Below are 13,971 nucleotides of genomic sequence, written 5' to 3' on the forward strand. Positions count from 1 at the left end.
AATTAGATCACATTGTGCTGTTCACGTTTAAAATAAAAGCCAGACGGGGCGGCCAGGTAGCACAGCGAGTAGGAGCACCGGCTCCAGTGTTGAGAAGACCTGGAGATCGAATCCCGGGCTCAGACACTTAGCACCCACCCAGAAACACCTGGCCACGTAACCTTGAGCAAGTTACTTAACCCCAATTGCTTAGGGGCGGCCAGGTGGCTCAGTGAGTAAGAGCACTGGCTCCAGTGTCGGGATGACCTGGATCAAATCCAGGCTCAGATACTCAGCACTACACCCAGAAATAACTGACCGTGTAACCTTGAGCAAGTTACTTAACCCCAATTGCTTTAAAAAATAAAAAAAATAAAAGCCAGACTAAAAAAAGTAAGCCTTGCTTCTTTTGTATGTGGCATCTAGGCATTTGCTTTAAGTGGGTCACCCCTGACTTGTCTTGTAGTGTGGAAGAGGATGTAGGATGTGCCAGGCTCTGTGGGAGGGGGGTGGGGGAAGAGGGCAGAGCACTGAACTAATGTCAGAAGATCTGCTCTTCTCTGGCCTTAACTAGCAGCACAAGGCACTTACTCTGTTTCTGTACCTGTTAAGTAGGAATATTAATATTAGTTCTGCCCATCTTCCCTACTTACAGGCCTGTTATAGGAATCAAATGAGACAAGAAAGGTAAGAGCAGTAAGGTAGGGATAAGGGAGGAAAGAAGTACCTGCACCCCTAGAGAGGAAGCTTGTGTACTCAAAAGACATGCAGGCATATCTCCCATCATGCTTTGTGCACCAGGTTGCCTGATACAGATAACTTCTGATCCTTCCTAGGTGGGAGCACCTGCACGGAGAGTGAGCAGAGGATAGGTGATGACATGTGGTCAGAGTGGAAGAAGAGAGGAGGCTATCCCACTCCTGCATTGTTATTTGCTTTTCTTTTTTTCATTGCAGCCCCGACTGTCCTTATTGATGTTAACCCCAGCTCCAAGGTGATGCAAGAAGAAATTTTTGGTCCGTTGCTTCCAATAGTGCCTGTGAAAAATGCAGATGAAGCAATACAGTTCATAAACCAGCGAGAAAAGCCCCTGGCCCTGTATGTGTTTTCTAATAACAATAAGGTGAGTGTCAGGGGATGCTTACCGAAGGTCTGGGCTATAAAACACAGCCTTCTTTTTGTCAATAAGTCAAAAGGTGTTTGTCTCGTTTAAAGCTAGACTCCAACAAGGAGGACTACATTCATTGGATTTCTCTTTGGGCTAATGGGGCCCATGGGATGTTACTGAGCTTACAAAATGTTCTTAACCTTTCCCAAACTTATCTGACTTAGAGTTGAGTCGTAAGAGGGTGAATGTCCCAAGGCGTGTGGCTCACAGACAGCCCTGAAGTACAACGGGGAACATCATTTCAAGTGCAGCTTGCCTTTCTGGCCCTACTCCATGTGACATCCCTGGCTAGGGAGTTGACGACTTTCTCCTTATTTAATTGGGGCGGGATGGAGGAGGGGGAAGGAGGGGCTTTGAAATAGGAGGTCTGCTTCCTCAGGGGCTGTTTGTGTGAGGTCTTCTGGGTCAGACAGCCTTTCAGAGCCCTGTTTCATGAGTAGGAAGAGTAAATTAGCCAGCAGAATTCATTTTTGAAGCCATCGTCCCTGACTTCAGCTCTGTAGCTGGTTGCTTCTGCAATAGGGTTCCCAGTCCATTTTTTTTGTGGCTCACCAGCACAGCCTGACTAATTGGGAGAAGGAGTAACTGGGAGAAGAGGACAGAAAGTTGGCTCAGAGGAGGCTGCCAGAATGGCCAGTGGCCCAAGAAAGGCCCCTCTTGTGAGGAAGAATTGTTCTACCCTCAGTACCTGGGACTCAGAACCTAGAAAAAAGGCGAGTCCCAGTAAGGGTTATGCCCTTGCAAAGGGGCAGTCAGGTTTGATCAGTTAATAAAACGAATGTTTTTTTTTTCCTTTTTAGGGAAAAAATGTTTTACTGATGCCTTTTGTCTTTATGTCAGAGCTAGTTCCCACCCCCAGAATGAGCTCCTCCCTCATGCCAAAGAAAAGCTGTTGAATACATGAAATGTGTGAGCAACCAGGTGGGATGGTGGGTATAACACCAGGCTTGGTGGCAGGAAGACTCCTCTTCCTGAGCGCCAGTCTGGTCTTAGACACTCCCTAGTTACTGTGTGACCCTGAGTGAGTCACTTCACCCTGCCCGTCTCAGCTCCTGATCTGTAAAGTGAGCTGGAGAAGGGAATGGTAAACGGGGTCACAAAGAGCCGGACACAACTGAAAACATGAACTGTCTGAGCCCTGAGAGTGGCCCCTCTGGTGGTCAGTCTCCCCGTGTTTCAGCCTGGGCCGCCATCCGCCTGCTGTGATGCAGGCTCAGCACTTCATTGCTGCCTTCTGGAGCCGTCACTGGCTTTTCCCTCACTTGAAAGTAGCTTTCTTTTTAGTGATGTTTTCATTTCTGTTGTAGTTATTCTCTTGTTTCTTCTATTAACAGCGGCCAGAAGTATTTGTTCCCGATGTTTTGCGGGGAGCAGTTAGGAAGGCGCCAGCCTTGAGTGGGGAAGTGGGGCCTGGAAGTTGAGTGTCAACATGCCTAGTTTTGCTTGTGCTGGGTGAGTGGTAGAGCCAGATGGTGTGCAGAGCAATGCAGATGAGAGCACAAAGCAAGTGCTAGCCCCTAGGGCCACATTCGGGGCATCACGTTCCATTACCTGACACTTGGGTCCTCGGTGCTGTCCCCAGCCCCTCAATTTCACTCACCCTGTGTCCTCCATCCTTTGCTAAATCCTGTCTTTCTAGAAGAGACAACATCTCTCACACCTGCCCCCTTTCCTCCACTCGTGGTCTCCCCCCTCTTGCTTAGGTATTGCAGTGGGAGCCTTTAACCGATCTCCCTAGTCTGGGCCCTTCCTCCACTTGGCTGCCCCTTGGGCCTGCCCAGGGAGCTCCAGGTGTTCCCCATCACCTCCCACGTCGAGGACAGAATTCCTCGCTTGACATTTAAAGCTCTTTGCTGCCTACTCCTTCCTCCCTTTTCAGTCTTCCACTGTATTCTCCTCCTCTCACTCCCAGTCCACCCCACTAGGCAGTGTCTGGTTCCTCAGTGGCACTGGCCTCCTCCAGGCTCAGGATGCGCTGTCTCTTCGTGCCTCGCCCCCGTCTCGGCCTCTTAGCTTCCCTGGTTCCTTTCAGAACTCAGCTCAGTTCCCACCTTCTGCCAGAGGCCTCTCGCGTCCCTTCCCACTCTCCCTCCCCCCCCCCCCCCCCCCCCCCCCCCGCCTTCTGCTCTGAGGCGGCCTGCCGTCTACACTGCACACATCTTGTATATGTGCCCACTTATTTGCGCTTCCCCCATAGAATGTGAGTTCCTTGAGGCCAAGGACTGTTCATGCCTTTTTTTGTGTCCTCAGTGCTTAACAAAGTGCCTGGCACAGAGTCAGAATTTAATCAATGCTTTTTTGATTGATTATTTTAAATTTTTATTTATTTAACTTTAGGAAATAAAACCATTTTGAAGAAAGCCCAACTTCCTTTCTGTGGTGAGCTTGGCCAGTGGTCATGTGATCTCTGCGGGGCCTGATGGCCATGGGAGAGAGGCCCAGAAGGGGCTTATGTGCCAACAGTGTTGCTGGGAGTGTCACAAGAGGCCTTGATTCCCAGAGGCTGTGGCCTAGGCTGGAATGGAAATCCTGCCTCAGCTCCTGTTTTCTCACAAACCTCTCGTATTTGGAGGTGCTTTGTATGATCTCATCTGCAAAATCTTTAGCATCTGCTCAGGAGGCACCAGCAATGGGACGCTTGGATAAGGAATGAGTGGTGGAAGAGAGATCAGAGGCACTTGGTTTAGGGAAGCCCCCTGGAGTCTGAAGGTTAGGAATTCCTGCCTAGCTCATAAGATAACTCTGTGTGTGTGGGTGGTAGAAATGAAAAGGGAGGGGCGGCTAGGTGGCACAGTGAGTAAGAGCGCCGGCCCCAAGTCGGGAGGACCCGGATTGGTTCCAGCCTCAGATACTTGACACCCACACAAAAAAACTGGCCGTGTAACCCTGGGCAAGTTACTTAACCCCAATTGCTTTAAAAAAAAAAAAAAGAAGAAGAAGAAGAAATGAAAAGGGAAGGGTTTTCAGGTGCTGGCCAGAGACCAAGATGAACTGGAGCCTGTCAGCAAGGCCACAGTAAACCAGTGTTATGCATAAATGTGAGCCCGTTCCTATAGAGAAGACTCAGCCAGCATTTATTAAGCACCTGCTTTCTGTAAAGAATCGTGCTGGGCCCTGGGAAGCAGCAAGAGAAAGACAAAGCCATCATTGGCCTCAGCCAGTTTAGACTCTGCTGGGAGCAGAGGGGAGGAGAAAGGACTGAATGCTAGTGAGAGTAATTCAGGTTGTTTGAGGTGAGAGCAGGCACTAACAGGTAAGAGAGGGAGGTCCAAGAAAGCCTTCTAGAGTTCATGTGAGGCATCCTGAGTCTTTTAACGAAGATAAGAATTCTAAAAGGCAGAGATGAAGCATGGGGAGAGCTTGTATGAATGCATGAAGTCAGAGATGGAATGTACCCTGATGGCCAAGCTGGAACAATGGTGGTGTGAGGAGAGTGATGTGAAATAAGATTGGAAAGGTAGGTTAGACCCATATTGTGAAGAGTATTAGATGCTAGTCCTAGAGTTTTGCATTTTGTTTCAGGGGCAATAGGGAGCCATAGATTGCTTTTGAGAAGAAGAGTGATATGATCCAACCTGTGCCTAAGGAAGATGATTTTGGCAGCTATGTGGAAAAGAGGATTGGAGGAAGGGAGAGCCCTGTCACCACTGCCCACCACTGCCCCTGAGATCCCCTTCTCTTCCTTGGTGATCTCCTCTGCTCCCATGGCTTTAACTATCATACTTAGGCAGATGACTCCCAGATACATCCAGCCCTCCTCTGTCTCCTGCACCCTAATCCATATATTGCCATCTACCTATCTGAATCTCCAGCTGGATTCCTGCGGGCATCTCCATCTCAAAATGTGCAACTTTTTATCTTAACCCCCCCTCCCCCCAATTCTGTCCTCTTTCTGACTTGGCTCTTTCCATTGAGGTTCCCACTATTCGTTCAGTTGGGACTCATTTCACTCCCTTTATCCTCACCTTCAGTTGGCAGACACATCCTGGCGTTCCTCCTCCATGCCATATTTCACCACCACCACTCTGGTTCAGGCCCCTCCAGTCTCTCAGCCAGCACTCTGACTTGCTGTCTCTTGCTTCTCCATAGGGCTCCTAAAGTGTGAGATCCCTAATGCCCAGGGCTCCCCGTGGCATTCCATGCTCAAGAAGTCCCAAATGCTCCCTCCTCTGCAGTGGGATCTAGTCCAAACTCTTCTGTTTGGCTCTCAAAGCCCTTCACAGTCAGACGCCAGCCTCCCTCTGCAGACTTAGTGAACACTCGGCATTGCAGCCAAACCAGTCTGCCTGTTGTGCCTTGTACGTGGCAGCCCATTTGCCATCTCTGCCTTTTCCCCAGTTGTCTCCCATGCCTGGAATCCATTCCCTTCTTACCTTTGCTGTGTGGATTTCCTAGCCTCTTTCAGGAGGCTTCCTTCCTTTCTCCAGTGTAGCCTCCTCAGGAAGCCTGTCCTGATTCCTACCATCTTCTCAGAACTTACTTGGTATTCACTACGTATTGAGTATTTTCTCCCAATTGAATGAATGAAAAAGCATTTATTAAGTGCTTGTTACATAGAAAGCACTGTGCTAATTGCTAAGGATATAAAAGGAGAATCAAGAGTTCCTCCTTTTAATAAGTTCTTGTTCTGATGGGAAAGTGAGTCAGGTGGTTGGTCAGTCAGTAAACACTTTTATTAAGGGCCTACCATGTACCCAGCACTGTGCTGACCACTGGGAAGACAGTCTCTGCTGTCCAGAAGCTCGCAGTCCAGTGGATAAAGACACACATAAAAGCAGCTGAAATACTTGGGATGGGGACCTGGAGGAATCGTGGAGAAGCCAAGGAACACGGAAATGAAGGCAGCCCCAGGAAATGCACCCACCATTTCTACTAAGAGCCATCCATTTCTAATATTGGGGTTTTTGATAGTGCCAGAGACTTGATGGCAAGAACTTTATTCTCCAAGTCTTCAGTCGTAGAATTCAGTGAATGAAATTAACTCCCCAGTGCTTAATACAATGAGTACTTAGTATGTAGTAGGTGTTTAATCAATGCTCACTAAAAGAATAGCTGTCAAGGAGGGTGTGGGGAGTGGAGCAGTGAGGGTCCAAGTGATATTAGGTGATATGAATTCATTAGTGGGCCCAGTCAACCCACTTGTGTGACTTTCTCCAGTAACATCCAGCAGCCGAGGAGTGAGAGCAGAAAGGGCAGGTGGTGGGTGTGATACAGGGCCGAGGACAGCAAAAAGACAGAAGGCCAGGGATTGAGGAGCAGAGAACAGTACAGAGTGAACCTGGTTACTAGAAATCAAAACCCAGAGAGGAGCGAAAGGAGACCAGGTGTGGCTTGGGGTGCCTGGAGATTCTTATGAAGATGAAGAGAGTCCAGAAACAGAGCAGCCACCTTGGGTCCTGATGTCCTGGAGTGTCTGACAAGCCAAATAGGGCTGAGGCTCAGCTGTTCAGTCTAAATTGAAGAAGACCGAAACATGAGATAAAAATCCACTGTTTTCAAAAGAAACCATTGGACAGGAGAAGCAGGCAGTGAATGGCAACGAGATCTGCCCTGCCAGTGTGCCAGCATGGTACACTCCATAAGCACTGGCTTCAGTTTTGTAAGGTATAAAGCGTTGGATCAAGTTTAAATAACTGTATTCTCCACTTTCAGCATCCAAAAATAAATAGAGCTACTAGTTTTGAATGGCCTTTCAATTTGCCTGCCTACCTAGTTCCAGTGATTATATTTTTGTGAAAGAAGAGCCTGGGTTGGGCCTGGGCAAGGAAAGGTAGCAAAGTAAAATGCAAAATTTTGCGAAGGTCCTGGCAAGCTGTAAAATGCACGTAATTCAAGTGCCTTTTTTTTGGTTGTTGTTTTTCATAAGATTTTCATTATTATGATGTCTAATTTTTAAAATATTCAAACAAAAAATTTGGAACCTGAAAAAGAAATATATTTCAGAGGAGTGAAGCAAAGTGAAAGATTATGATCAGAGAAGGGAATTTTTACATTCTTGATCATGAAAGTGGCACAGTTTTTAGTGATGGTGAAGGTCTAGGGTGTCACCAGCCTTGTGGGTGGTTGAGGTAGAAGAGAGATGGTAGCCATGGTAGTTAAGGAGATTGATGAACTGGGAAGCCAAGATGTTCCCATAAACATAATGAATATTGATGTCCTTGATGGTGATGTTACAGGGGTGGGGTGAGGTAGAGGAGAAAACCAAACTCTTAAAAAAAAAAAAGTAACCAGTAAAGGAGTGTGATATTAACAGGGTGATAGGAATTGTTGGAGCCAATCTCAAAAGAAGAAGGGTTGCTAAAAAATGAAAGTGGAATGAAGGGCAGGGAGGAGCGAAGAGTAGCCCGGGGACCTTGAAAGAAGGAGCTTCTAGATAAATCAAGGGTGTGCCAGAGATGAGGGATCATCTCAAGAAAACCAGGTTTCCAAAAGAACAGGAAGAGAGCAAAAGTTCTGCCGTGAGGAAATGGTGTTTGTTAAGTAGATGGTGGACCTATAAGACTTGTTTGAGCTGGATAGGGATGAAGAAAATAGTTAATGGCAGTAGGAGAAAGGATTTCTTTTCTGTCTCAGAATATAGCTAGTGTGGGTCCATAGGCATTGGGAGAGAAAGACGTTGGAGTTTGCTAACCTAGCCATAGGACAGTAGAAATGACACTTGGTTCTCAGTTGTATAGTGAAAATGGGGCAGGAGTGGCATGGGGTGAAGGAGGCTAGGAGGCCTGGGCAGTATTCTGCTGGGACTGTCACTTGACTTTTTGTTTTTCTTTCTCTCACAGTCATTGAGATAGACTATTGTTGTGCCTAGGAGGTCTCTGGTAGTGATGGCCAGGAAGGATGGTGAGTGTTTGGTTGAAATGAAACTATGTGCAGACAATCCTTGAAATTAAAAAAAAATTTTTTGAAGAGAGGAAAATGGTGGAATCCAGACTATATGCACATAGGTAATCTGCTAGGAAGTACAGAAAATGCACCCACCAATTCCCTGTGTATAAGGGAAACAGAGTAGCATCTAACAATCCCCTTAAAAACAAAGCACTTGTTTGGGAATAGAGGTTGCTATGTGTTACTAGTGCATTTCATTAGTTCTGACAAATCTATTTTATCTTGAATTTAATTACATGCATCAAGCCTTGCCAAGGACTTAGGGTTTGTAAGCAAGTGTGACCTTTGGCCTCCATGTATTATATTTTTGTGATGTATAAAAAACTTGAGATACAGTTTCTGGGCAGTTAATCATTTTATTAGTCATGCTAGCATATAATTAATAAAAGGAGTCAATGGCACTCTCAAATGCCAAAGACTGCTCATGGATCCCACTCCATACTTCTATGTTCTTGGAAGACCAAGTAGGTGTTCCTTAGGGTGAATTGACTTTGAGTGGTTGGTTCACAAGTAATGAAAAGAATGAAAATTATAATGAGAGGTGGACCTATTCTGATGAGGGGCTGAGGAACGTGACTGATTACTCTCACTCCCACTCCCAGCTTCTGGCAATCTAGCCTGCCTGAATGAAACACAGTGGGTTGGAATTCACTTTAGATTAAATTCTTTCTAAATTCTCTAGTTGGGTGGGGTAACAATTCCAAGATTTCATCTCGTCATCTGCCCTGCCCTTTGTATAACTAAGCTTTGCCCTGATCTCCAAATGAGGAAGGGAAAAAAATCCTAGATCTCCCAACATTTGGTTATTTAATAATCATTTCTCTCAATTTTACCCTTTGATGTTGCCCTAGGGTAGCTCGCAGCTGAAGTTCCACTATGCGAGCTGGAGCAGGGCCATGCAGGTGCTGGTCATTGTATGTTTTCTCAGAGCTACTACTCTGACAGTGGTCAGAGGCACAAGCTGTGGAGATGGCAGCTGAGAGAACCATAGGCCTTGGTTGTTTCCTCATGGTTATTCAGCATATGTCCAGATTAAATGTGTGCTATGGTACTTTGCAGACAATTGGTTCTGAAATTATTAGGTAAACACAACACCAGATCTAAACATTTTGCCCATCTGCTGCTGCTGCTTCCTCTTCTGCTGTGGATCGCTGGACCACCAGAGGCTGTGCCTGGACAGAGCTAAGCTGCTCAGCTCTGTATTTCCTGGAACCTTGTGTCCTCATTTTTACCGTGACCATCTCTGCCCTGCTAACCCACTTACCACCTCCGTCCACCCCATCATGCTCTGGGAACATCGTTTCAGGGTAGTGTGTATTAGTGGACTTTACATCTTTGTGACTTTCCAGACTATAACTCCCTTCCCTGGATACCACTTCCTTATGTATGTTGCCCTAGGACGTAAGCTTGCTGAGGGCAGAGATGTCTCCATTTCGTATTTGTATCCCTAGTTCTTAGCACAGTGCTTGATAACATACTAAATGCTGTTCATTCATTCATTACAAGATGCAGAGCCACCAGATGGCAATCATTGAGCAAAAACTATTACTGGTGAATGCAAGTATATTTCACTTTAGATAATAGATGTTTCTGAAAAGGTTTATATCAGATCCGTGTCATGTCAGCCAGACTGCATTTTAAATTCACTGTGGCATAATGTACTTCCCAAGAAACCCTGCAGTGGGAAAAGTAAAGATCTGATGAAGAATCCTGTGAAGAATTCACTTGCTTGGTTGAGTAGGTTTTTTTAAAGCCAAACATACAGCCTCGTCTGGGGACGTCCTGCCTCAGTGTGTGCCGCTGGTCAGAGGTGGTGGGGCTCAGCACTCTTGAGATCTTTGAGGACTGACAGCACCAGTGAGGTCAGAATGTCCTATTTTGTCTTTTAGCTGATTAAAAGGATGATAGAAGAAACCTCCAGTGGTGGGGTCACCGGCAATGATGTCATTATGCACTTCACTCTCAACTCTTTGCCCTTTGGAGGAGTTGGTAAGTATTCAATCCAGTGACATATTGTACTTATTTTAAAGGCACCAAAGGTGGTTCTTTCTAGTTTTTGATTCTCCAGAGTTTTTATCCCCTAAAACTCAGCGATGCAGAGGACAGCTTTGTATATGGGATTTCTGAAATACAGTCCATTGGTACCAGCTATCAAAAATAGAATGCTCATCTCAATGGAGCATTGATCTGTATCAGGGTGCCAATTGCCTATGTTCGTAAGCCATTTTTTAACATTAAGCCTGCCCCCCATCATATTAGGTAACGCCTCACATTTGTTGCAGTTAAGTCTATCTCTTCCCCAGCTAATTTATTCATAGACTCATCTAGCAAGAAGAAGGTGCCATTGTCTCTTCTGTAAAATGGGGGTTTGGTCTCAGTGGCCTTATAGGTCCCTTCCAGCTCCACATCTAGGATTCAAATATGCTGTCCAACCTTCTCCTTTTATAGATGAAGAAAATGTGACCCAGAAAAGGGCAGTTATTTACTCAACCTCACCTAACTAGTTTAGGGGCAGATCTAGGACTAAAACCTAGCTTTCATATCACAGTGACTTCTTAATAATGTTTCCTATTAAAGTCACTTCTCCCTCTCTGCCTTCCTGATTTCTCTGATATTCTGTTTGAGTTTATCTGTTACTTTTGTAAAAGTAGTAAAAGTGAATGGGTATGTTGTAGTCATTCATTCAATAGGCATTTATTGAGCTTACAATGGAGAAGGGAGTCGAGATGGTGGAGTAACAGGAAGAAGTGTAGTGGACCCCATCCTCAAATTCCTCCAAACAGATATAGAAAACCAAGCAAAACTAATCCTTATGGAGAAAGTCAAGAAAAAGTCATAGATCTGACACGTGGAAGGAGAGAGAGTGAAGAGTCAAGGGGAACCCAGAGCCTTGGGTGACTGGAACATGGTGGCGCCTTCAACAGTAATAGGAGTGTTGGGGGAAAGGTGACAAGCTCAGTTATGAACATGATGAGTTTGAGGTACCCTCAGGACATCCAGTTGGAGATATCCAAAAGGCAGCTGGTCATGTGTGACTATAGCTCAAGAAATAGGCTAGGGCTAGACATAGAATCTAGGAATCCTTTGCCAGAGATATGGTAATTAATCCATGGGAGCTAGTTAAGATCAGCAATTGGAAGAGTTTGAGAAGAAAAGGGGGCCCAAGAAAAGCCTTGGAAGGCCTCCCTGGTTTCTGGATGTGATCTTGAGTGTGTGTGAATGATTTCTGTTATTTCCACCACCATTCCTCCTCCACCCTAAAGCAAGCAAGGGAGAAGGTGTGTAATCATGTCTGCCTCTACTGCTGCTTGTTTCCTCATTGTTTACTTTGCTGTGTTATGTCCTGGAAGGGGCACGTGGGCTGGAAGTCTCTTAGGCCTCTGAAGCATGCTCTGGAAGAGATCTTGGAAGCTGCCCAGTCCAACCCCCTGATTTTGCACCTGACACCCAAGTGTCCCTGACAGGGGAGGTGACTTGGTCACAGTCACACAGGTAGTGAGTGTCAGAGGCGGGATGAGGAGCCAGGTCCAAACAGAGCATCGGTGAGAGAGACTCAAACAGGCTACCTGATGACTTTATACTAATGGCTCTGGTTTCCTGTTAAAGAGCTTTTCTTGTAACAGCCTGGCAAGGTAAATCATGTCAATTTTATTTTTTAATTACACACTACCATTTTACAGATGGGAAAACATTGTTTTAGGTTTTAAATGATTAGCCTACCTATATATGGCAGCTAGTAAGCAGCAGAACTGAGAACTCTTCCCTTCACTTAAGGGAAGTGTCCCTTCCCTTCACTCAAAACATCCATTTTGACATGCTTTGGCATAGCCATTGATCCTAGGGGTGCCTAAGCAAACAGGCAGCCACCAGTGTAGGGCCTCTGCCAGTGCCAGCAACCAGACCTCACGTGCTTCAGTGTAGCCCCGTGGAAACACAGAAACACCCCACCAACCCCAGCACGTGCCAGACACCGGCACTGGGACCCCAGCTCAGCACCAGGTAAGCTGCCAGACCCCTATGGCCTCCAGTGCCAGCCAACCCCCACCCCACCCCCTTAGCGTAGCACCAGATACAAGTGCCCCTTGTAGGCTTCAAGACAGCCTCAGTGCAGCACCAGATAAATAGCCAGGGTCTGCAACACCTGGCACAAGAAGCCTAAGACAGTGTCCCTCCCACCCCAGGAGCCGAGCTCAAATTTAAAACAAAGAGGAAAAAGCAAAAAAAAAAAAAAGAAAGAAGCAAAAAATAACAACAAATCTGACCATAGAAAGTTACTACAGTGACAGGAAAGATCAAGACACAGACTTAAAAGAGAATAACAGTGTCAAAACACCAGTGGGCAAAGCCCTCCAGTGAATGGAAAGTGGTCTCAAGTCCAGAAAGAACTCATGGAAGGGCTCAAAAAGGGGCTTAAAAATTATATCAGAAAGGTAGAAGAAAAATTGGGAAAAGAAATGAGTGATGCAAAAGAATTATGAAAAAACAGTCAACAGCTTGAAAAAGAAAACAATTGCTTAAAAAGTACAATTAGCCAAATGGAAAAGGAAGTACAAACACTGAGGAAAGCAACTCCTTAAAGGTTAGAATTGGATAAGTGGAAACTAATGCCTCTGTGAGACATCAAGAATCAATCAAATAAATTTAAAAGAGTAAAAAATAGAAGAAAGTGTAAAATATCTCCTTGGAAAAACAACTGACTTGGAAAATAGATTCAGGAGAGACATCAGAGTCATTGGACTACCCGAAAGCCATAATCAAAAGGAGGATCTGGACATCATCTTTCAAGAAATTATCAAGGAAAACTGTCCTGATATCCTAGAACCAGAGGGCAAAATAGGCATTGAAACATCCACCAATCAACTCAAGAAAGAAATCCCCAAATAAAAATTCCAAGGAACATTATAGCTAAATTTCAGAACTATCAGGTCACAGAAAAAAAATACTGCAAGTGGCCAGAAAGAAACAATTCCAATATTGGGGAGCCACAATCAGAATTGCACAGGATCTAGCAGATATACCATTGAAGGATTGGAGGTCATGGAACGTGATATTCTGGAAGGCAAAGGAACTAGGACTATAACTAAGAATCACCTACCTGGCGAAATTAATCATTCAGGGGGGGGGAGGGAATGGTCATTCAATGAAATAGAAGGATTTCAAGCTTTCATAAGAAGACCAGAATTGAACAAAAAGTCTGATCTCCAGTATTAAGACTCAAGAGAAGCCTTAAAAGGAAAAGAAAAATAAGGGATTCAGTGGAGCTGAACTGTTTACATCCCTACATGGGAATATGATACTTGTAATTCTCAAAAATTGTACCATTAATAGTATAGCTAGAAGGAATATATATAGACAGAGGGCATGGATATTTGAGGCAATGACAAAAAAAAATAAGGAATGAGAAAGAGGTATACACTAGGTGTGTAAGGAAGGGAGAAGTAGAATGGGGTTAATTATTTCACATGGAGAGTCATGAAAAACCTGTTATAGTGGAGGGAAGGTGGGCAGTGAGCATCATTTGGACTTTACTTTTCATCAATATTGGCTCAAAGAGGGAATAATATACACAGTCAGATGAATATAGAAATTCATCTTAGCCAACAGGAAAGTAGGAGGGGAGGAAATGAAGTAAAAGCAGGGTGGGGAACTGACAGAAGAAAGGGTGGGCTGGGGAAGGTGGTGGGCAGAAGCAAAACATTGTCAGAGAGGGAAAGGGTAAAAGGAGAGGGCAAACAGAAGGGAAAATAGGATGGAAGGAAGTAGGCAGCAATACCCATGAGAGTTACTGGCATTCTCCCATAAAACAGAAGCAGAGAGCAGAATGGTTCAAAAACCAGAATCCTACACTATATTGTTTTCAAGAAACACACTGAAAGCAGAGAGACACACACAGAATAAAGGTCAGGGGCTGGAGCAGAATCTGTTCAACTTCAGCTGCA

The 13,971-nt window shown here is 45.3% G+C and overlaps 1 protein-coding gene across 6 annotated transcripts in view; it reads left to right on the forward strand.

Annotated features, from left to right (window-relative positions):
* The window catches only part of ALDH3A2 (aldehyde dehydrogenase 3 family member A2), a 52,343-nt gene that overhangs the window by 31,044 nt on the left and 7,328 nt on the right, over positions 1-13,971 (forward strand). For all 6 annotated transcript variants that reach the window (XR_011168635.1, XM_069089611.1, XM_069089615.1 and 3 more), the window contains 2 exons: positions 936-1,102; positions 9,922-10,021. Coding sequence is in view for 5 of the 6 variants with exons in the window: in XM_069089611.1 (XP_068945712.1) it covers positions 936-1,102; positions 9,922-10,021 (267 nt within the window). In the remaining variant the exon portion in view is untranslated. The remainder of the gene's footprint in view (positions 1-935; positions 1,103-9,921; positions 10,022-13,971) is intronic.

This window comes from Petaurus breviceps, unplaced genomic scaffold, assembly GCF_028583685.1.
Source record: "Petaurus breviceps papuanus isolate PSGF00001 unplaced genomic scaffold, PetGlider_PUasm1.0 186, whole genome shotgun sequence".
NCBI classification, from domain to species: Eukaryota; Metazoa; Chordata; class Mammalia; order Diprotodontia; family Petauridae; genus Petaurus; species Petaurus breviceps.